Below are 24,244 nucleotides of genomic sequence, written 5' to 3' on the forward strand. Positions count from 1 at the left end.
ACGGTGGGCATCCCAGGCGGCGTATCTGGGGATCGTGTGGATACCCTATACGCTTCGAACCCACCAAGGGAGCGAGCCGGTCGATCGAGATGGTCCCCAAGGGCCCGCGATCTTCGGGCCCTTCCGTCTTGGAACTACATCAAAAGCATTCTTCGGGACCTCGTAACTGCCCGTGGCCGAAGACGACCTCGCAGTTGGTCAGCTCCTGCAATGACGAAGACCTTGTTGAGCTGGGGCAGGAGGTGGGTAAACATCCGCTGATCCGGCCGGGGAGGGACTATTTGCGGGCTTCATGCTGCTATCTGATTCATACACGGCGGTAAGCTGGGCTCTTCCTTCCCACATGTGCTAATTTGGGCACAGCCAGTGGTCCCCGCGACCAAGTGGGTTGGAACATATCCACTTATAGCATGAGGGTTTCCTGGTCTGCTTGTTTTACAGACCAGATAGGCGACGAGAATCATTCGACGACTTGGAATCAGTTCATGGTTAGTCGATATCGTCGTTGTCTTAATTTATCGGTACCCATCTGGTATCCTCACCAACCCCAGAAATATAGATTGTTCCCCTCTTGAGTATTGCCCGGCGCCGTATTGGAAATGTGCTCAAGTGTGGAATAGGGATCTTGTAGTACATCTAGCTCGGCACAAAACAAAGCCTGTGACTAACCGGTGGATATCACACCCAACCCCCCTCCCCCGTCACAATCATCAAGCCTGCAGCTCGACCGTCAGCCGCAGCCGTCCGGGTCGCACGGCAGTAGCATGTGACTAGCAGCGTGGTGATGGCCGTTCCTGGTGACAAGGCACCTACTCCCTGCCAAGCGTCCGTCTTGGCACGGCGGATCTCAAATCACATCGGGGCGGCTGGCGGGAACATCGTCCGTGATCTGCCCCAACTCAAAGCTTATCAACCGCAAACTTTGAATAATGGGGCGGCCCGCACCGAAACTGTGGACCCTGTCCCGTTTCGCACTGGCACTGCATGAGGCTGACTTGTGTCGACTCCAACCCACCCTCCCTGTCCACCGGCTAGACATTTTTTCCAAGTGGGTGCGATGGGCCCCGGGCGCTGTCCTCACTGTTGTCGGTTGCAGAACTTGAATGCGATCCCCCTCGAGGGTCGTACACATTACGCAACCGGGTGGGCCGTATACGGGTACGGGTGAACGGAGGGAGGTTGGCTTGTAAGAGAGGGCTGGCTGAGCTGGCCGCTTTTGCCGCAGGACCCGCACCCGCGCCGGCTGGGAGGCAAAGATCTCACCTGGATATTAGATCTCGACATGCTGCCGCCCTGGTCCCTGAACACCTAATCCTCCACCCGCACCTGCGACGTCGCTAAGCACATATAAGCAATAAACAACCCTCGCTGCCATGGCCTGATGGCATAGGTCCCCTGTCACCACCCACTGGGCATCTTGACATCCACCCACCTTGAGTTCAAGAGCCAAATAATACCATCAACCCTCCTCATCCCCTCCCCTCCCTCCCCCCCTCATCATCCACCCCAAGACACACAATCTCCACAATGTCGAGCCCAGACCCCAAGCCCGCCGACCTCCACGCCCAGCTCTTCCACGAGGGGCTCGAGGTCCGCCGCGCCGTCCTCGGCCGCGAGTACGTCGACAACGCCGTCAGGACCGCGACGCCCTTCACGCGGCCGGGCCAGGAGCTCATCACCGAGTGGGCGTGGGGCACGGTCTGGCGGCGGCCGGGGCTGGACCGCAAGCAGCGCAGCCTGCTGAGTGAGTCGGACAATCTCCCCTCGCCCCTGGGCCCCTCCCCCTCCATACCCTCCGCCACGGCCCCTTCCACAAGGTGGCGGGGGGCAGATGGCAATTTTCTTTCTTTTTTTTTGTTCGTGTGTTGCTGACCCGGGTTCGTGTACCACCAGACCTCGGGATCATCATCGCCCAGAGGGCGTGGCTCGAGCTCGCGCTGCACACGCGCGGCGCCATCAACAACGGCCTCACCGAGGTCGAGATCCGCGAGGCCGTGCTGCAGGCGACGGTCTACTGCGGCACGCCCGCGGGCGTCGAGGCGATGCAGGTCACCGAGAAGACGATCAACGAGATGGTCGCGGGCGGCGAGTACAAGCGGCCGGAGGCGTGAGGTTGGTCTGGTCGTGGTCTATGTGTACTTGGGGGTTCGGTTTGTAGCGTCACACTTTTGTATGTAGAGGCAGTAGTCTTGGCAAGGGAAGTTTTTCACAGGTATTGCGGGTTCATGCCTTCACTGGGTGGAGGAGATTGGGACTTGGAGGTGGAAAAACGTTCTGAGGCTGTAAGAAATGCAGAACTGCAGGGATGAATGAAAGAGTGTTCGATATTTGTGATATAAATCAGTACTTGTTGGCGAGTAGCACCGGAAGATGCGTGTGCCGATACATATACATAAAGTGCCTGCGTGTGTGAGCTCTTCCAGCCCCAGGACGGATCCAATACTTGTTAGATATCTCGGCAGAGTATTTGTCGTCCCGCTAGTGTTCAATTAATGAGATTCGGGTTGGAAAAAGAGAAAATCGGTAATTATCACAGCACGTAGTAAAGCTTTGCTCGTACATCACATAAGCTCACTGCTGGCTACAGAAATTTCACAGGTCTACAGCAGTACTGGATTTACTCCCAAGGTTTTGTTGTTCGAATTCATTCCCGGCCCAACTTTCAAAAATGTAATCTTCAGGATTATTTGTTTCTTGTTCACACGTTAGCCTAAAGGTTTGGGGGATTTCCTCTGCATCGAGCAGTCTTTTACAAGCTGTCAATGTCGCTGATGCCACGGCATGATACACTTGACACTGCCTACTAGTAGCAAGTTCTCAAAAATGGTATTGCTCAACAGACATCGCGTTTTGGCTTGGTTCAGTACTCGATGATCGTGATCCTGAGTGGGAATGGGTGACGTACAAAGATCACGGGTATTGCGGAAGTTGCGGGAACCGAGTCATACTAGAACTATAGTCGTGCACACGGCGAACACATCTCGATTGGTGACGAACCGACCCGTTCGCATCAGCGGAAAGTCCCACCCGTGGCCCACCGCGGCTCCTCGGATCAAGGTGCCTGTCAAGGTGTGACATAAAACGCATCCATGGTGTGCTTCTCACAACCTCTCACACTACTAGCGAGCGGTTTAGCAAGCCCTTGCTCCTGTCTCAGCTCCCCACTCCTGAGATCCCCATAATATCTCCTTCTCACTCCATCCCGTCAACAGCCACACAGTACAACAGGACTCCCCAACAGGACCCATCATGGCCGCAGAACTGCTAGCACGCTACCCCTGGGTCTCACGGCCCTTCATCGCAAGCGCCCCGATGCGCGTCATGGCAGGCCCAGCGCTGGCCGTCGCCGTTTCTCGCGCGGGCGGCCTGGGCTTCATCGGGCCCGCGGCAAACACACCAGACGTGGCGGCTAATCTCGAAGAGGCGTCCGCCCTGGTGGACAAGATACGCACGTCCCAGCCGCCGCCCACATCAGACCCGTTCCCGCCGCCGGCCACCTCCTGCCTCCCCGTCGGCATCGGCTTCCAGCTCTGGGCAGACGACCTCGGCGCCGCCGCCGCCAGCATCCAGCGGTTCAGGCCCTGCGCGGCCTGGCTGTTCGCGCCGCGGGAGGGGCCCGCGGAGCTCGACACGTGGTCCCGCCGGATACGCGGCGCGTGCCCCGAGACCCAGGTGTGGGTCCAGATCGGGACGCTGAGGGAGGCGCGGGAGCTCCTCCGGGCCTCCGAGAGGCCGGACGTGGTCGTCGTCCAGGGCGCAGAGGCCGGCGGCCACGGGCGGGCGGCTGACGGCATGGGGCTCGTGACGCTGCTCCCGGAGGTCGCGGACGCGATGGCGGGGTCCGGGGTCCCCCTGCTGGCCGCGGGGGGCATCGCCGACGGCCGCGGGGCCGCGGCGGCCCTCTGCCTGGGGGCGGCGGGCGCGGTGCTGGGGACGCGGTTCCTGGCGTCCGGCGAGGCGCGTATTAGCAAGGGGTACCGGGACGAGATCGTGCGGGCCTCGGACGGCGCGGTGGCGACGACGCGCACGCTGCTCTACAACCACCTGAGGGGCACTTTTGGCTGGCCCGAGGGCTACCAGCCCAGGACCATCATCAACAGGTCGTTTGTGGACCAGCAGGCGGGCGTCCCCTTCGAGGAGCTCAAGAAACGCCATGATGAGGCTGCAAAGAGCGGCGACAGTGGCTGGGGCCCGGACGGGAGACTTGCGACCTACGCGGGGGCTTCGGTAGGGCTTATTCATGGGGTGAAGGCGGCGGGCGATATCGTCCGGGAGGTGCAATCGGATGCTTTGGAACGCATCAGGTTACTAAACATCAAGGGCAAGCTTTGAGCTTCGGAACACGTTCGCAGGAGTGTTTCGTTGTTTTCTCATCCGCTGCTTCGAAGGTTATTGAGACAAAATTTACTTGCTACTCATTTCGTTGAAGAAGACAAGGGTAGTCTATCTCATACCTAGGTAGGTTTTGCATCGGTGCGCAGTCACGTCGGGTATTTTTGAAAACAGGTATCATGAGTTTCCGTACTTTCGCGGAAGTTGGCCCTGGAGGTCCTCCTAGAGATGACAGGAGACATAATACAGAGTCGAAAACAAGTGTTTAATTATTTTGGCCTCATGTTTCTATGAAGGGCCCTCCAAAGGCTACACGCGACACAACCGCCCATTCTGAGTGGGCAGTCCCTCCAGCTGGTCCGTCACATACCAGTCCTCACTTCCAACAGCATGATGGGCGTAGAAGAGTCCAGCCGGGTCGATCTTCTGCTTGAAGCCGTACAGACGATCATAAGTGCTCCCAAAGAACGACTTCTGCCACTCCGGCTCCAGGATATCAGCCTCGCTGGCATATGCGCCCTCGGTGATCTCCCTCAGCGGCGCAAGCCACTCATCCGTGAACTCAACGCTCAGGTCCGACACATCAGCCAGCGACAGGTCGGCACTCCAGGACACCGCCGCGATGAGGTGAAGCCCCGCGGTGCGCCACGCCGGGTTGACGGCGTTGTCCTCCCCGGGGCTCCCACCACTAATACCATAGCCGACGAAGCTGACTCCGCCGCGGCCGAACAGCTCCCGCATGGCGGCGTGTGTCGCCTCGAGCCTCCCGGGGTCCACGAGGCTGTCCTCCGGCACGAGGCGGCTGCCGCTGCGCGAGGTCGTCCAGCCCACCGCCTCGGCGTCCGTGAGGGCCTGCCACGCGGGGAGGTAGCGGTCGAACTCGCGCCACCGCGCCCCCACGCGGATGCCGAGGCCCTCCCACGCCCGGAACAGCGGCGCCAGCTGCTGCTGGTGCCGTGCGCTGGTGGTTTTGGGCGCGAACCAGCCGCTCATGATGAACGACACGTCGGCGCCGGTGCCTGCGGGGGCGATGATGAAGTACGAGTAGTGTCCCGCCGCGTTGTAGGCGGGGATGCTGCCCAGGTAGAGCTTGATTGCCTCCCAGATCGTGGCGCTGGTGACGTTGCCCGCGGGGGCGAGGGCGAAGCTCACGACCGAGGCTGAGGAGAGCTTTGGGGCGGCCTTGATCGTCCAGGAGGTGGTGACGCCGATCGTGCCTGCGCCGCCGCCCCGTAGGGCCCAGAACAGCTCCGTGTTCTGCGTCTCATTGGCGGTGACGAAGCGCCCGTCTGGTGTCACTACGTCGATGCTCAGTACCTATGATTTGGCATCAGTGGTGCGCCGGATAGTACATAGGAGTGAGTCCTTGGTCACATTACCTGATCAGCACCCAGTCCAAGACTCGACGACATCGGCCCATGCCCTCCGCCAGCCATATAACCACCTCCAGCAGCAACGGTGGTGCACAAGCCCCCAACTGCAGTCACTCCGTACTCGTCTGCAGCCGCGAACAACTCCTTGTTCTCAAGCCCGGCGCCAATCTTCAGGGCTGGCCCGGAATAAGTTGAAGTTTCGTAATTCTCATAGAACTGAACCTCCTTCCATGAATTCATCCAGATAGAGAGCGCACCAGCTCCTGCAGAGCGGCCGTTGAAATCATGCCCGGTGTTCTTGACGACCAGGCGGAGATCCAGATTCCGGGCGAGGTTGACGGCGAGCTGGATCTGGGCGACGGTCGTGGCGTTGACGACATATGATGGGTACCCCCCAAGAGTGCAGTCCCCTGTCGGCTCGTTGGCCTCGATCTCGGGCGGGAGGCAGGTCATGCCCTCCCACATCGGGAACATGACGTCCGAGGGACTCTTGATGTGCAGGTCGACATCAGCCCATTGCTCTGTCACTCGGGCGCACTCGCGTGCGTCGTAGTTCCCCCATGAGGTGTAGCAGACCGAGGCGAGGGGGACATTTTGGATGATCGCGCCCCCGGTCAGTAGATTGAAAAGCTCCCAGATCGTCCTCCCCGGCCAGAGAAAATCGCCTGGAGCTGTCTTGCACTGGCCCCTTGCAGCACGCTTCTGTGGTTTGCCGCCGCTGGCAAACTCGAAGAGCGACACATTTGAGATGCCCTTTTCTGTGAGGCTGGCCAGCACGGCGTCTGTGAGCACAAAGGCCCCGTCAACAACCTCCCCTGCCGCCTCGACGGTGGCATGGGCCTCGTCCGCGGCTTCATACTGAATGTCAGCAAGAGTTGTGTTAAGCTGTATCAAAGACAGACAAGATTCGGTCGTCGCCAACTGAAGAGCTTATACTCACACGTGGTTGCGCTGCTACCTAAAGTCGTTTGTGCCGTGGCCAGTTGGCTGAGCTGCAAGGACGCAGCCAAGGCAAATGCCTTGGAGATGCTCGGCATTATGTCGATGCTGTAGGTAGAGCAGATGCAAGGAATGACAAATGACAGAATGGTTATAAAAACAGGAATACTAATTAGGATCGTGAGCGGGTATCTGGTGAGAGCCGTGGTTCTTTGGAGGAGGCCCGTAAAATATGTTGGTAGAGTGAACATCCTTAGTCCCCCAGGAGTCGATTTGGCTTGATCGACGGCATGCACATCTGTCGGTGCCCCAAAATTTGTGATCCCTGGTGGGCCCCAGTTTCTGTGCACTTATGGTTAAGAATGGGAGATAACCCGTTACGAAGGGGCCTAGAATGGTGCGGAATGCGTGGATCACGTATATCTCATTGGAGGACCCATTGAGTGAGTACTAGTTCTGGGCGGCCATTCATCATAAAGAACATGGGCCCAGACAGAGAGCGTTTTCGCTCCCCGATTCTGCTGCCAAAATATTTTGTGTTGCACTGCAGGCCGTTGCAGGATCTTGCATCCGTCTCCCTCGAAATGCATGCCTTCACCTGCAGTAGCGGGGAATGAAGCCACGGGAGACCTTCCGAGGCGGATGAGTGCCTGCATTGGGCAGCTGGGCTGTCCGTCCGCACGTGAAGAAGCGGAGAGAGGGGGTAGGGGGTAGGGTGGCCAGCAATTTAATCTGGCTATCTGTAATGCTTCTGTTGCACAGTGGAACGATCCTGCTTCGCCCTTGCATCCATCGGCCAGACGGGCACAACGGGCCCGACGGCTTGACTTATTCCCGAAAGATGGACAAGGCCCCCCACGCGATTGCGTCTGTTCGGCTCAAGTCAACGATGAGCCCGTGAAAATAAATGGAGACAGCATGCTGTTGGCTGAGGAAAGGAACCACACGAATGCACGTTGGGTGTGACGGAGATGTGACGGGTCAGATGCCTCGCCTCGCCACCTCGGCCCAGAAGCTGAAGAACTTGAGTACTGTCGAGTTTACGTGCCCTCGGAATGTGTTACGCGGATTGATTCAGCAAGGAAATACTGACCGGGGAAGGATAAAAGCCATGAGAACTCGCAGCATGGAGATATTCCTTTGCAAACTTAGACACCTTGTCAAGCGCACCTGTACTGTATTTCTGTGGGACCCATAGTGCCTGCATACGGGCCGTCAATTTCGTTCCGCGCTCTGTATCCCCCCGGGCATGGGCAGTCTTTTATTTCTTCCGATGCAAGCACTCAAGTCCCTTCGCTCCCGGTCTGAAACGACCAACGCCACCCTGGTCCAGGCTGCCTAGGCCACCACGCCACGGTCTATTGGACCAATCGGTTAAGGTACCGGGTCGCCCACCCGTGAGATATGTATCCACAGTAAATAATTCGGCTGGTGGAGAAGAATAACGGGGAGCAACTCCGGTCCGTGATTGTCTAAGCCGTTCCGGCAGGCCCATGATGCATCTCGCAAGGTCCAGATGACATATGACATGCCGCGTGGCTCATCTGGATTCCGAACGCCCAGGTGGGCAACTCCCCAACAGCCTTGCAGGATCATTTCCCACTCTCTGCAGACTCGATTTAAAGTAAAGGCGAGGGTGTCTCACGTACGACTTTGTATTGCACAATGCGGCCGAGGTTTCTGGAGCGTGATCAGTGGATTCAGTAAGAGTGCTAGGCACTCATCACCCCGACAAGTGCCAGAGGAAAGGTCTTAATGAAGAGGGACACACTGTTTAGGAGGAAAGCGCTGCTCCTCAGAGTAAGTGTGGCACTTGAAACGAAAATTTCCGGAATACAGCTTGAGCATTGCACTTTTGTCGCTGTGGGAATAAGGTTTCGACCTCTGCTTCGATCAAATTTCAAGCCTCTTCATCATGTGTTCCGACGACACCTTTGTTTTGTAGAGTAGACCGCCGACTCTGTGTGCTCGTATCATGAAATATAACATTCAAGAGTTGTCGTTCCCCTGGTTCAGACGGGGGTTCTTGCTTGATTTGTTGTCTTTTATTTTTGATTCATCTCATAGGCTTTTCGCGTCTCTATCTCAACGAACCAGGGATCATGGCGGGTCCCGTCGATCTCCCGAGCCTCCGGCCCCGCTGGCAGGATGTCAGCACCATCCCCACAACGCAGCACCAGCAGAGGATGCTGGCGGTGATGTACTTCGTCGCAGCCGTGTCGTACGTCATGTATGGCTTGCGGATGTACAGCAGGATTTCTGCCAAGCAAACAGGCCTCGGTAAGCAGTACCAACCGTTACGTGGGGCCGTTTCCTTCGATTCGTCATGAGTTCGCTGACCTCCTTCCAGATGACTGGCTGATTACTGTAGCTGCGGTGAGCGGCATCTCTCCGGTGGCGCACCCCGCCTTTCACTAATAACTTGTCGGACAGATATTATCGATCGCCTTTATGCCTGTCACATATTTTTGTAAGTGGTTCCTCGATAAGCAGATATTACCGCTGTCTAATTCGCATAAACTGTGATAGATTTCAAGTACAACTATGCTGGCTTCTCTGCCTCCGAAATACCGGAAACATTCGATCCACAACCGGCATTATTTTGGACGTGGGTTGTGGGTCTACTATACAACCCAATCCTGGCTTTGGTCAAATCCTCAGCTTTGATTCTCATGTTGAGAATTGCAGGACACAAAACTGGAATCAGGTGGGCGATATACGTGAGCTCAATACATTGTTAGGCCCTGGCCCTGAACCCGGCCTACACGACTCTTCCACACTTGAGAGGTCGAGCTGCAGAACTGACTTGCGTCCAAAGGTCATCAATACCATTAATGTCTGTCTAATGATCTCAACGCTTCTGGTGGTCATCTTCCAGACAATTCCCATTGCTGCTTATTGGGACAGTACCTTGCCGGTTCAGCGAAGTATAGATGCCGCAGCCTTCGCAATGTCCACTTTCATCATGACCATTGTAACCGATATCCTAGTGTTGGCGATACCAATATGGGCGTTCATAGGGCTCAATGTCAACCTTGCAACAAGGATAACCGTCATCATGATTTTTCTTACCAGCGGGTTGTGAGTGTGACTGCCCGTTCACTGTCGCAATTGAGCTCTCAAAGTCTAACATAGTCCTCCTGGATTGCAGCGTGACGATCATTGGAATACTCAGGGTCATTGCCTTCTCTCGCTTCTTCTGGGACCCCAACTACGACTTCGGCAACACATGGGGGCCAAGCTACAGCGCAATAGAGATCAACCTGGCCATAACAGCGGCATGTATACCAGCCCTGCGGCCGTTGCTGAGGAGGTGGTTCCCGCAGCTGTTCCGCAATGCCAGCAGCGAGCAGTCTGGCCCTTACCAGCAGCAGCGCTACTGCGGAGAGGGGAGGAGTACAAATTCAAATAGCATGCGGCTGGGGAGTCTGGGTCAGACGCGAGCTGACCTCCGCAGCGGAGCCCCATCATCGACCGATAGCCAAGAGGAGATATTCAAGTCTAATCCCATTATGAAGCCGACGAATGTAAGACGTGGTGCTTCTTCAAACATCCCTATTGAATACGCTGACAAGCTACAGGTCAATTACTGCTATTGCGATAGGACCAGTTGACGGTGTCAGCTCAAAATTCCATGGAAGGCCATAGGGTCGAAAGATACCGTGCGTCACAAGCGGATTTGGCACTTTGATAGAGAACATCTATGGTAGTTTACACGACCTTTTACTGTATGAGGGGCCCCTCTTGTCTGTAGAACTCATAGATGCTTTTCCAGTCTCGATGGTGTACATGTACCATGTTCATAACGTTTAATTTGAATTTGAGTTCAAATGGAAACAGCCAACAGATTGATGCTAGCCGACTTTTCTGGCTAAGATCCCAAGATAAATGTAATTTGCTACATTTTATCAGGCTCAGCTATTGGCAGTGCATAAGCCGGTTGGTGGCCGATTCGGGTCTAGACGATTTCGCTAGAGGAATCCTTCCAGCGGACCCATCAAACAAATGTGTCCCGTTCCCACCCCGCGAACCAAGAGATTCAGCCAAGACCGTGGTGTAGCCCACGCACTCGCAATTTCACCAACCTATCGACTGGGCCATCTTTGGGCTTTGCTGCCAAGGACATGGCGTCCCAAGACTACCGCTGGCAACACATGGCCGGGGATTTCAAGTTGTCGCTCGGCCAGTGCTTAGGAGCTGCTGCTGCATTGGTGAGCTTCAGTCCTCCCCGCAGTGAGATTTGGTCTTGTCGCTGTGAAAGTGAGCCTCACATTTCTACTTGCAGATTGTCGCATACTGCTTAGCCAGAGCCGTGTACAATCTCCACTTTCACCCTCTTGCTAGATATCCTGGGCCAAAGCTTGCCGCTATCACCGATGCCTGGTGGGCTTACTCGAGGTAATACTCCAATGAGACCGTGCCGGCCGTCCCGGATCCAGCCCTGTTTCACAGAACAGACGCATAGGTTTATCAAAATTATTTTGAATTAATTCATCCGAAATCGTAGTATTACTGGAAAGTACCCTTGGATCATAGAAAAGGTCATCAAACAATATGGTAAGCATCAGAGAAATACCATCTCGTTTATGATTCCGTGGCTTACATTTGTGAAGGCGATGTGGTTCGCATTGCTCCCAATGAGCTTGTGTTCCTGAAGCCCGAAGCAGCCAAAGGTGAGTTCCCGGTTGCGAAACCCCTCGGAGGCTATTAAAGTGTTGACTTGGATGCTATGCCAGACATATACCTCGCGCAGGAGAAGAACCTCGAGCTTTTCGTCCAAGTCGGGTACGACGCCTTGGATACCGGCGATGGTGGTATCAGTGGCGAGACAGATCCCGTCAAACATCGTGAGACAGCGAAGAAACTTGCGCCAGCTTTCAGCGCGAGAAACTTTAAGGCTAAGGAAAAGGCTGTCCATCATCACATAGACCTGTTCGTCCAGAGAATGAAAGAAAGGGGGAGTGGTGAGCAAGGGGCTGAATTACGATGCTGGTCGGATTGGCTGGCGCTGGACCTCTCTGCCGACATGACATACGGCCTCATGATGAATCAATTGCGTGACAGTAAGACTCCCATAGGCCTTGTATTAGCATGATGCTAATTTGAGACAGTGAAAGATTCGCTCCTCCTCAGCGCGACTTTGAAGCTGAATCTCTTCCTAACAATGAGTCAGATCACGAGGAAATTCCGCATTCTTGCCCCGTTAGTGTACTTGACCATTCCGCCATCCATATGGTCGTTGATGCCAAAGCTCATTGGGATGAACCAAGAGGATGTCAAGGCCCGCCTCGAGCGCCGAGGCCAGACCGAGCACCTGGATTACTTCGAGCAACTCTTCCCAGCGGACAAGCCTCTCCCTGAAGACAAGAAGTACATATATCACCTGGAAAACGTCGCGGGACAACTTCTTCTGGCAGGTTGGCAGCCGCTTGCGAATCAGTTCTATTCACTGATATTTTTCATACTAAAGGAGCCGGAGGCTTACGGCGCGCTGGTTGAGGAGGTCAGGGGTGCAATCGCCAACTACGACGCAATCACCAGCGATAACACGGCTGGTTTGGAGTACCTTCAGGCTTGCGCGCATGAGAGCCTTCGTCTCCATCAAGAGACTACCGACGGGCTGCCGCGAGTGAGCCCTGGAGCGATCGTGGACGGCAGATATATCCCCAAAGGTGTAAGTCGCAGTGCCCTGCTGCATAGCTACGGCAAAACATGGAAACCCTTTCGCTGAGATGCACCCCTCCAGGTGACCTGCCAGATCAGCTACTTTGCTGCAGCACGAAGCCCGCAATTCTTCACCGATCCGCTGAGCTTCCGCCCAGGACGGTGGTTGTCGCCGGAGCACCCGAGGTTCGACCCGAGATACAAGGATGACAATCTCAAGGCATCCAAGCCTTTTAGTCAAGGACCTCGAGGATGCCCCGGTGGGCCGATAGCCCTATCTGTCATACGGCTATTTGTCGCCAAGGTCTTGTGGGAATTCGATCTGGAAGCCGTGTCAGGTCAGGATGGGTTGTCATTCGACAGGGACTTTAGATTTATGACTTTCTGGGAGAGACCACCATTTCGGGTCCGTTTCAAGCCTATTCGACGGGCATGAAACGACCCGCGGGAACTAAATGATTGAGAAAATCGGCCTAGAAGGTCTAGTGTATCTTTGAAATGTCCTTCTGGATAGTTTCTGCCCGACCCTGCATACTGCGCCTATGTACGAGACGGTTCAGCTTGCATGGCTTTATCGGAATCTCTATCCACTAGTACTTAGGTAGGTCTACATTCATCTAATCTCTATTGGTGATATATTAGAACAATCAGCGATTTGGTTGAACCGATGTGATTACTTTGTCCCCCCTGACTTCCAAGTCGGCCTCTTGCCCCCGCCGGTCCCAAAACTATCCAACCCAGTCGGGGACCGCATCCGGTTCAGGTCAGGGATCTCATAAGACGCCCAGGTCCTCTGCCGGCGGACCGTCGCCCAGAAGTCGTAGCTCCGTTCCTTGTTCTTGCGCTCGCGCCGCTCCCTGTCCTCGCGAGCCTTGTCCGCCCTCCGCCGCATCTTGGCCTCCCTGCTGGCCTCGGGCTCCAGCTTCCTCGTCTCCTCCTTGAAGGCCTCCCAGCGCCGCTTGAGCCGCAGCCACGCCAGCCCGCAGAAGATCTGCACGCGGGACGAGAAGGCCGCCACGAAGGTGACGACGACCAGGACGAACGAGATGGGCAGGCTGATCTCGCCGATGAAGGCCATCGTGGGCAGCTGCTCGTCCCACTCGACCACGTTCATGCCGAAGAGCGAGGTGAAAAAGGACAGCGGCAGGAAGATGACGGTGAAGATGGTGAAGATCATGACCGACAGGTTCTGCGAGCTCGCCAGCTCCGTCTGCAGCCGCGACCACCTCACGTCGTCGACCTGCGCCTGGCGCTGCGCCATCTCGAGGAGCTTCTCGTAGTCGCCCCTGGTGGCCGCGACCCGGTCCAGCATCTCGGCCGCCTGCGTCTTGTACTCGGCCAGCCTGTCCAGCGCCTCCTGCAGGTACCCGCGGCCGTTGTGCGTCATGTCCCTCAGCGCGTCGCCCTCGTAGATCTCGAGCATCCGGCCGAGCATGGTCGTCTGCGTCTCGAACAGCTTCATCAGCGTCCTGAGCTCGTCCTCCATGTCGCGCAGCTCCATGAGCGCCGACGTGTTCTCGCGGTTCTCCCGCTCCGCCTCCTCGATCTCGCGCTTGTGCCGCCTCTTGATCGACTTTGCGCTGGCCTCCGCCAGCTGCTCCTCTTCCGAGTCGACGTCCTTGAAGGTCTGCATGCGGAATTTCTTGAGCTTCCATGTCATGCGTTCGGTCTGGCGGTGATACCTTGTCAGTCATTTGGGGGTACATCTGGGATGGGAAGGACTTATCATACCAGGATTCCAATGGCTTCCTCGAAGATCCGGAAGATCTCGAGATCGGGGTGTGAAGATCGATCGAGTAGAACGGTGACAGCATGGAGGGCAACAAAGGCAGCGAGGTCCAGTGCGTTCTCACATCTCCCGGTGAGATCGCCATTGAGCTCGTTGTAGATGCTGTTCCTCAGATCGGCCTGCTGGAAGAGGGCTCCCTCAGACGGTCGAGACTCGCGTTTCGGGAAGAAGGTGGTCAGTGTTGTGGTATCAATGGCCCACAGCCACAGCTGGTCAACCATGAGCAGGTTCCCATCACGGAGCGGCTCCTCGTGCTCGCTGTCTGATTCAGAGCTTGCAGTCTCCTTCTGGTTCTCAATAGCCTCGTGCAGGCGCTTTGTGCCGACCGAGTATCTCTGCACCAGGGCCTTGATGTCTTCTTCGTCGCTCCACGTTTTTCCGACAAAGGGCCGCCGTGGGTTGTTTTGTTTAGTGAGTTTGTACAACATCTGATCATCATCACGGGCGTTTGTGTCTTTTAGAGATGGATATCCGAACTGATCCAAAGTCCGACGACAGTTCAACGGTGGGTCATGGCCTATGTATTCCCACATCACGCGCATTTCGAGGGACTCGAGGTCGGCGATGTCCTCGGGTACTGGCCTTGAGCGACCGTGAGCAAGCCTCCGGGTCATGATGTTTCTGCGTCTTATGATTTGCTTGTATGTGTCGAAATGGAGATAAGGGAGGTAGACGTAGAGATATGTCGGCAACGGGCCGGAATTAAGCTGGGGGCTTGAGTGTGACAGTCGAGGAGATGGTGCCGATTCGGGAGAAAAGTAATGCACAGCAGGCTTGACAAACGACGGCTGGGTCTGCGAGTGTCGACCTTGCACGTGTTTTGAAACCCAGTTCTCGTTGTTGAACAGCTTGCTAAAGTCCTGGCGGTGTGTCTCCGATAGTGTGTCAAAAATGTCCTTGACCCAGAGAGGGTTTGTGAAGGGCAGATGGATCCACATGAACTTCCTGCGGTCGGCATTCGGTCTCGAAAACCCGGCTGTAAAGTTCAACATTGCGGGTGCCTTGCCAAGTCTATCAGCTTGATATCGGGACCCTGTGTCAAAGCCCGTGTGATCTGAGGCTGCCCTTGCGCGGTACTCAGCGATCTCTTCCGTGTCTGCGTCCTCATCCGGGGCCATTTGCCGGTCAGTCGGGTCTGACATCGTGGTTGATGTCATAACACTACCTCGGCTTGGAGGACGCTGGAACCCAGGCATGGACAGTGCTGGGAGCGTTAGACTATGTGGACGCCTGCCAATTGGAGGTGGTGAATTCCCCTCGCTCGTGGTCGGCCTGGCCGAAGGGAGAGTGACCACGATGTCAGGAGATTCTGGCCGCCGTTGCTGGTTAGTCCCAGAAACAGTAGACTTCAAGAAGTTGTGCACGCCCTTCAGGATATTCAGGCCGCCGCCATGGCTGCTATTAGGCCTATTAGCTGGGTTCTGGGGCCCATCTTGCGCTCCAGATGCGCCGTACCGTCGCGGGACGCGCCTCAGGCGCTCCTCCAAGCACAGTTCGGGTCCCTTCTCGAGGAACTCTGCGAGATGGTATTTGGCAATGTAGAGGCGAATGTCAGACTCGAGGCTGGCATCCGGGTCCTCGTAAAACCCGATCAGCTCGACCTTAACGTGCTCCTTCAACTTCAGCGGCGTGTGGATAGTCTGGCTGAGGGCCTCGGCCTTGGCGATGGCAGCCGCGAGGTCCTGCAGATAGGTGGCGAGCGTTCGAGGGTTTGTGACGCCGAAAGATGCACAGTGGGCGTGGTCGCTCTCCAAAGCTGAGTAAATCGTCTCGTGTCTGACGTCCACAATGGCGGATTTGATGGAAACCAGCGGAGCCGAGAACTGGACCTCGTCGGCATAATCTAGGCCGGAGCCAGAGAGCAGGGAGTCTATGGTCTCGTAGAAACTCCAGACCCTCATTTCACTGACAACGTCTGTGAACTCGTCATGCATCTTAATGAGGTTCTTGTTGCTGACTCGGATCTCGTTTACCAGAGACGGCGGCAGTGGCCGCTGCAGATGAAGCAGTCCCTGGATGCTTTCGCTCAGGTGCCTCATAGACATATAGCTGGATCCGCGGTGTGGTGTCGCTGGTTGTGTTAGCTTTGAATATGTTCTAATGAACGGGGTAAAGATATCCTTACCAAAGAAGGTGATGCCGTGGCAGTTGAACAGAATGGGGCGGAACTTTTCATCCTTGCTTGCCATGAGCAGAGCCTTCTTGACCACCAGGCCACCAATGCTGTGCGCGATGAAGAAGAGGGGCCGGGACACATGCTGCCGTTGGCGCCGTTTGAACACATTCTCCAACAGATCTCTTGCGAGTCCCTCGAGCGTGGTGCTGTCAGTGAGCTCACGGTGCCTGTAAAGCAAGACCCTCGCCGTGTTCGCATAGCGGCGGATGCCCTGTCTGACCCACAGGTGAGCCGCCCTGGGAAAGTTGCCGCCGATACCAGGCGACAGGATGGCATCGCCAGCCAGCTCCTTGATTGTGGACTGGGGTATCACGTCCTCGTGGCCAGGCTCGCCGAAGAAGTTGTCCGGGAGGGGATCCCGGGTCCATGTCTCAACAGGGTCTGCGCCCGGACAAGGGACGGTGATGATATCGACCTTAGTCTCATTGTAGCCTACGCCGCCGACCTCTCCGTCGACGTGTGCGAATCCCGGCTCGGGGTCCCAGTGGGACATGCTCGTCCGGTTGGACGCCTCATGCTCGCTGACGCGCACTGCAGCCAGCTTGTCCTTGGCTGAGCTCGGGCCGGGGGTCGACTGAGGGGTTGGAAACACTGGCCTGGATGGGAGGGGGTCTGATGAAATGCGCTCTGGGGAGTCTCTGAGTTCGTCCTCGAGTCTCGAGTCATCGAGTGCGTCTGCCACATCTGCGGGTACAGACGCTGGCACAGACGTGTCGGATTGGCCCTGCGAGACGAGGGGCCGACGATCCATTTTCAAATGCTGCTAAGCGCGCGTGCGGGAAAATCACGGCTGCGGTGTGGGTGTGGCTGTAACATCTCTTCCGCCAACGACGACGATAGAGACAGAAAAACAGGAGGCTCGAAACTTTGAGAGTCAAAAAATAAGACCGGGATCGCGGAGCCTAGAGAAAAATTACCAGGCAGTCTATCTATTACCTCACGAGCCCTCAGGCGACAAAGGGCTGTAGGCTCCAGTCTGACATGCCCCGAGACTGCGCCCCCGGAATGGAGGGTCACGAAGCCACGACGCGCCAATCCTTCGGTGAGGAAATGCCGGGGCTTGTTTGCCTAGGCAGCTCCTCAGGAGCCGGCGCGCAGGAGCTTAACCTGCTGAGTCCGCTGAGGCGCATCTGACCCATCTGACCCGGGAGGCGATCCACACTAACGCCGATCGGTGTGGTCATTTTAGAAAGGGATGATCATCTGCTCCCGCCGAGTTGCAGGTGGGAGCTGCCGAGATGCCGTGCTGGGCCACCTGGGTCTCGTCCATCCACCTATTGTGCTTATCAAACCTGTCACCGACTATTGTACGCCGCAAACATTTAATTACATATGACTAAGAACAGCCCACCTAAGCCTTGTTCTCTTGTCTAGTAGATAGATATGCGGCGCTTAGGTCTACGGTACTGCATGTGTGTATTTATTGTATATATTCTATTATAATTCTAAGTAGGGTATGTTAAATAAAGTAAATTGATTGGTTATTTAACTATAAATAGTAAGTATAGGAAGCTTATTCTTATAGATAATAGAGTGTTATAATAGGTGGATTTAATTAGTTATTTATAGCTTAATATACCCTTTAAATAACTAATTAATTATTTAAATAAAGTATTATATACTTTCTTATTATAGTATTATAAATAATAAGTTAATTCTATATTTTAAATAGATTTAATTAAGTTTTAAATAGTAATAAATAAAATAATTAATATTTATTATATACTTTTAAGTGCTTTAAATATATAAAACTTTTAGTTTTTAGTATATTATACTTACTAATTTTATATAAAAATAGATAAATTTCTTTTTATATTTTTCTTATTATTTTATATTTATATATATTTATATATATATAATATTATTCTATTTAAAAGTTATTAAGTAAAGTATTTATAAAGTTATTTAAATTATTAATAAGGTAATTTTATATTTATTTTTAAATATAAAATATATAATATAAGTATTTTATATTAATAATTTATATAATATAAGTTTATTAAAAAATTCCTTAAGGTTTATATTATTTATATAGTTTAAAGTAGAAAGAGTAGATATATCTTAATATTATACTCTTTTTAACTATTATATACCTTATACTTTCTTTATTATTAAAAGAAGAATAAAAGAAGTTAAGTTTATTATTAATACTTATTATATTATCCTTTATTTAAATTATATATACTTTATATTTATTAATAATACTATTAATATATATTATAAGTAAGTAAATATTAATTATTTAAATTATTATATTAAATATATTTATAAATATAATTATTAAAAGTTTTTATTTATATTATTATTATTATTATTAAGTTAATTAAATAGTTTAAAGTTAAGATTAATAAATTAATAAGTTTATTTTATTTTTATTAATATATTTAATATATTAATATATATAATAAACTTTATATTATATATATAAAACTTGATATTTATAATTTATTAAGTTAATATTATTATTTAAGTTTTTTCTTATAGTTTTATTAAGTTTAATAAAAAAGAAATAAGTAAAGAAAAAGAATAAAAATAAAAATAATATTACTATTTTATATATTAAGTATATTAAAGTATTTAAAAGAGTATTTATACTTTTATTAATTTAATATTTAAGTAACTTAAGGTTATATAGTATATTTATTTTTATATAATTTAAAAGTTTTACTTTATATAAATAAAGATTTTAATTATTTTATAATTTTTAAGTAGTTTTTATATTATATAAGTTTAATATATATTTAAAATATTTAAATTATATGATAAAAGAGTTTTATTAATTTATTTATTAATATAAACTTAATTAATAAATATTTTATTTAAAATAATTTTTAATATATTTTTATTTTAATTATATATTATAAATATTAATATAATAAAGCTTTATAATAATTGTTTTTACTTTATAATAATTAATTAAATTATTTAATTACTATTATTATAAAGTTTTATATATTTTTATATTAATTATTAAGTTTTAAAGTAGTTATTTAAAAGTTATAAGTTTTTTTAATATATATAATATTTAAAAGCTTTATTTTTATTATAAATATTATAATTATATTTTATTAAATAGCTTTTAATAAATTAATTTATTATAAAGTATTATAATATATTTTAAAATAAATATTAAGTTTCTTTATTATTTATAAAAAGTATTTATGTAAATAATTAATATTTTTAAAGCTTTTTTTTATATTATATTATTAAAAATATATAGTAAATATGTAAATAATATATTAGTTTATAACTTTTAAGTATTTTAATTTTAAATTTAATAAATAAAATAAAAGTTAAGTAATTATAAATACTATATTTATTTAAATTATTATTATTATATATAAACTTAAGTTTATATATTTTTAAAAACTTTAATTTATTCCTTTATAGTTTATTCTTTATACTTTAAAAGTATATATTTAAATATTAAAATATTTAAATTATTTAATAGATTAATATTAAAGTATTTAATAATTTTTAATATATATATTATATATTAAATAAAGTTTATTAATTATTTAGTTTTGATAATTTAAACCTTTAAATACTATTTAATTACTTTTAATTCTTAATTTTATATACTTTTTTAATTTTATTTATTATTTTATAAACTTTTAGTTTATTATTTTAATAATAAAGAATTAAATAGTTATTAATAAAAATATTATAATAATAATCTTTTATTTATTTTAAAAGAATATATTTTTATATTAATTTATAATTTAAACTTTTAAAATATTAATATAAACTCTTTATATTATAAGAATAATATATTTTAATTATATATTATATTATAAAACTTTATATACTTTTTAATTATTTAAATGTATTTAAAAGTTTATAATAAATAAAAACTTTATTAAATTAAATATTAAAAATATACTTATTATATTAAATTATATAATTTTAAGATTATATTAAATAATAAAACTATAATAATTTAAAATAACTTTATAATAAATATTATTATATATATATTTTAAAGTATATTTTATAATTATATATCTTTATATATATATAATTAAGTCTTATTATATTTTAAAACTTATTTTAATTTTATTTATATATAAATATTTATTTAAATAAAATAATTTATTTTTAATTAAGTTTTTAACTATTTTTATACTTTTATTAATTTACATATTTAATTTAACTTATATAATAGGTTTAAAAGTTTATTATTAAATAATTTTATAGTTTTTTAATTATTTAATAATAGTTTATAAAGTTTATTTTTATATAATTTTACTATATATATAAGTTTAAGATTTCTTTAAATTATTAAGTATTATTAAATTATTATAAATAATATTATATATAATATTTTATTCCTTTTAAATATAAAGCTAAAAGATTTATAATTATAATTTTATAATTAATTTTTATTTAATTATATTATATTATTATAACTTTATTTAATTTCTAGCCTTATTTAAGCTTTTTAAAGCTTTTTTAATTTTAATATCTTTAAAGGAATTAAAGCTTTATATTCTTTAATTTTAAGTTTAAAATTCTTATAGATTTTAATATACTTTAAATTAAGCTTATAATCCCTTAGTTTTTCTAGAAATATATTAACTATTTTAAATATTAATGATTTCTTTTTAAAGTAAAAATCTATTTTTATATAGTTATAAACTTAATTATTAATAGCTATTTCTTTTTTTATTTATAAGCTATTAGAATTATAAACTTAAATAATAGAGTGTAGTTACCTTATCTAATAATCTCTTAGTTTAGTGGGCTGAATAACTGCTTTTAAGTAGTTTTACTTATAATATAGTAGAGCTAATAGATATATATTTGCTTATAAAGTAGAGTTAAAACCCTTAAGAGAATAATAGCTTTTATCTTTACCTATTTTAATTAACTTATATTTATTTAAGTTATATAGTAATATTATATATAGTGCTTAATAGCGTTAAGATTAAGTAGTTTATAGTTTGTAATAGCTTTAACCTTTAATAAGCTAATAGTGCTAGTTTAAATAGGTACGGCTTAGTGTATTAGCGCTAGAAGGTATCTTTTAATAATGAATAGTATTATAGATAGTAATAGTAAATTATAAAGTTATTATAAAAAGTCTTATATAGTAAACTTAGCTAAATTAATTTTTAAAAAATATATTATATTTTATTCTTTTAAAACCCTAACTATTTACTTCTAACTTAATAGTAGAATTAAAAATATAAATAATTTATATAATATTTTATATATTTAATCTTTTACTTAAAGTTATTTATTAATTAAATATATAAGTATTAAAGAAAAGAAATTATTTATAAATTTTTAAAATATTAATATATTTATTTTTAAAAGTATTATAATAAAATACTTTTATATTTTAATAATATTTTTATAAATATTAACTTACCCTTATTATTAGTTATTATTTTTTTATTTTAAAATAAATAATTTAATTAAATTTAATTATAATAAAGAATTAATTTATATAATAATAATATTATTAATATATTTTTATTAAAGAAGAATCCTTAACTATTTATTAATAACTTTATTTTTAAGCTTAATACCTCTTTTAAAGTTTTTTATTTTAAATTAAAAGCTTTTATACTTTAATATTTTATAATTAAATTAAATATTTACTTTAAACTTAATAATTAACTTTTAAATAATAATTTCTTATCTTTAAGTTTATAATAAATATATTTAAAAACTTTAAATTTAATTAAATATTATTTAAAGATAATATTTTACTTTAAATATTTATTTAAATAAAATCTTTATTTATTTTTATAATAATTTAATTAAATATATTTAAATATTATTATATATTTAATTAATTTATTTTATTTTATAAAGTATAAAATATAGTTTTATTAAATATAATATTATATATATATAGTATATAGTTAAGCTTTAAAATCTATATTAAGTAAATATTTATTACTTTATATTTTATAAAATACTTAATATAAATATATAACTAAACTCTATAATTATATTTATAATATTTAACTTTATAAATTTTTATAATAAATATATTAAATAATTATATATATATATATATATATTTAATTTAAATAAAGGTTTATAATAAACTTATATACTTTTCAAAAGTATATTAATAAAAATATTAAGTAAACTAAACCTTTAATATTTAATATAAAAGTATTATATAATTATTTTATAAAAATTAATTATAAAGATAAATTACTACTTTACTTATATATAATTATAACTTTTCTAAAATTTACTTTAATATATATTTTAATAAACTAAATAATAACCTTTTAATTAATATACTTTATATTATTATTAAGTTTATAAATATATATTAATATATATTTAATTTAAATTTTTATCTTTTATATTATACTTTATATATAATTATTTTATAGAAAGAAAATATAAAAATATTATTATTTTATTAAATCTTATAAATAATGAGTTTATATTATATTTTATTATATTTATATAGTTTTAAAATATAAGAAATATATCTTTTAAGTTTTTATTTAATAATATTTTATTATAAAATATATTTAAAACTTATTTTTAATTACTAATAGTTATAATATACCTTTAAAACTAAATAAAAGTTAAATAAATTCTATTAAATATATTAAAAGAGTATTTTATTTAATCTTTAAAAGCTTATTTTAATATAATCTATTTAATATATATTAAAATATAATATTTATATTAAATATATAATATATTATTTATTTTAACTTTATACATTACCTATATTATTACCTTTAAAATATTTAAATTAAAATATTTAACTTTAATATATTAAAAGTATTTTAAATCTTCTTTTATAAATAATAATAGTATAAAAGTACTATATTAATACTTAAATTAAAAACTATAATTTTACTTTACTTATTAAAATACTTTAAACTTAAATAAATAAAAATAATTTATATTTAATAAGTATTAAGTTTTAATAATATTTTAATTATATAAGAATTATATTTTCTTAATAGTTTTAAACTTAAATATATAATTAAATCTATAATATTATACTTTAAACTTAAATAAAAGAACTTTTAAAATAATATTTATATAAAATCCTTTAATAATAACTATATTAATTAATATTAAATATTCCTTTTAAAGTGCTTTTATAATATTTTATTATATTTTAAAATACTTAAATACTTTTTAATATTAAAAATATAGTTTCTATTTTAATTAATTTATTAAATTTAATTACTTAAAATAAACTAAATTTTAAAACCTTTAATTATTAATTAAATAAAATACTTTATAATTATTAAATAAAATACTTTAAAAAGTTAATAAAACATTTTGTAAATAGTTAAAAATTTAATATACTTTTAATATTTTAATTAATTAAAAGAAGTATTTAATTTATTAAAATATATAAACTTAATTTACTTTTTTATTAATAAAATTAATATACTTATTCTTTTACTATCCCTTATTAAAAGCTTAATATATAAATTAACTTATTTATTAAGTTATAAATACTTATAAATCTCCTTAATTTTTAAAGGTATTAAATTATTCTTTTAAATTTTACTATTTATTTTAAAGAACCTTTAATAACTTACTTTATTAAAATATAATTTTTAAAAACTATTTATATTTTTATTTAAAAATTTATAAAGATATTAATAAAGTTTTTATATACTTTTCCTTTATATTAATTCCTTAAATTTCCTTTTAACTTTAACTATTTAAAGATAATAAATATTATAAATATAATAAGTCCTTTAAACTTATCTACTTTTTAATATATACTATTTTTAAACTATTTATTTAAATTAAATAAAATTTAAATCTTTAAATTAAACTTATTTTATATTATTAAAGTTTAAAATATTTAATTAATTTAAATTAAAATAAATTAAATATCTATAATATTAAAGAAATCTTTTATAATAAATATACTTTTAATTTTAATAAGTTTATATATTTTAACCTATTTAAAATCTTAAATCTAATAAATATCTTATTTAAAGAGGTTAATTTCTTTTA

General features: G+C 43.5%; 6 protein-coding genes across 6 annotated transcripts; 4 read left to right on the forward strand and 2 right to left on the reverse strand.

Annotated features, from left to right (window-relative positions):
• Positions 1-1,228: 1,228 nt before the first annotated feature.
• On the forward strand, positions 1,229-2,308 carry KVR01_000212 (uncharacterized protein). The gene is made up of 2 exons (XM_044787298.1): positions 1,229-1,744; positions 1,894-2,308. Exons 1-2 carry the CDS (start codon positions 1,528-1,530, stop codon positions 2,109-2,111), a joined length of 435 nt encoding a protein of 144 aa, XP_044650161.1. The 5' UTR covers positions 1,229-1,527; the 3' UTR covers positions 2,112-2,308.
• Positions 2,309-3,015: 707 nt separating this feature from the next.
• Positions 3,016-4,332, forward strand: KVR01_000532 (uncharacterized protein; the record flags this gene model as incomplete). The annotated part of the gene is made up of 2 exons (XM_044781249.1): positions 3,016-4,227; positions 4,321-4,332. The coding sequence occupies exons 1-2, from the start codon at positions 3,250-3,252 to the stop codon at positions 4,330-4,332; spliced, it is 990 nt and encodes a 329-aa protein (XP_044650481.1). The 5' UTR covers positions 3,016-3,249.
• A 309-nt stretch (positions 4,333-4,641) lies between these two features.
• KVR01_000216 (uncharacterized protein) lies at positions 4,642-6,742 on the reverse strand (the record flags this gene model as incomplete). The annotated part of the gene is made up of 3 exons (XM_044787825.1): positions 4,642-5,649; positions 5,712-6,556; positions 6,646-6,742. The coding sequence occupies 3 exons, from the start codon at positions 6,740-6,742 to the stop codon at positions 4,642-4,644; spliced, it is 1,950 nt and encodes a 649-aa protein (XP_044650165.1).
• Positions 6,743-9,594: 2,852 nt separating this feature from the next.
• Positions 9,595-10,258, forward strand: KVR01_000679 (uncharacterized protein; the record flags this gene model as incomplete). Its single annotated transcript, XM_044781287.1, has 2 exons — positions 9,595-9,725; positions 9,796-10,258. The coding sequence occupies 2 exons, from the start codon at positions 9,595-9,597 to the stop codon at positions 10,256-10,258; spliced, it is 594 nt and encodes a 197-aa protein (XP_044650628.1).
• A 510-nt stretch (positions 10,259-10,768) lies between these two features.
• Positions 10,769-12,744, forward strand: KVR01_000536 (uncharacterized protein; the record flags this gene model as incomplete). Its single annotated transcript, XM_044782160.1, has 7 exons — positions 10,769-10,855; positions 10,930-11,042; positions 11,152-11,201; positions 11,258-11,317; positions 11,381-11,707; positions 11,756-12,318; positions 12,391-12,744. The coding sequence occupies 7 exons, from the start codon at positions 10,769-10,771 to the stop codon at positions 12,742-12,744; spliced, it is 1,554 nt and encodes a 517-aa protein (XP_044650485.1).
• A 158-nt stretch (positions 12,745-12,902) lies between these two features.
• Positions 12,903-17,284, reverse strand: KVR01_000488 (uncharacterized protein). The gene is made up of 3 exons (XM_044786271.1): positions 16,223-17,284; positions 14,040-16,168; positions 12,903-13,977 (listed from the first exon to the last, which is right to left on the reverse strand). The coding sequence occupies exons 1-3, from the start codon at positions 17,022-17,024 to the stop codon at positions 12,982-12,984; spliced, it is 3,927 nt and encodes a 1,308-aa protein (XP_044650437.1). The 5' UTR covers positions 17,025-17,284; the 3' UTR covers positions 12,903-12,981.
• Positions 17,285-24,244: the final 6,960 nt, after the last annotated feature.

The sequence above is a fragment of the Diaporthe batatas genome (assembly GCF_019321695.1).
Source record: "Diaporthe batatas strain CRI 302-4 chromosome Unknown Contig00001, whole genome shotgun sequence".
Lineage (NCBI taxonomy): Eukaryota > Fungi > Ascomycota > Sordariomycetes > Diaporthales > Diaporthaceae > Diaporthe > Diaporthe batatas.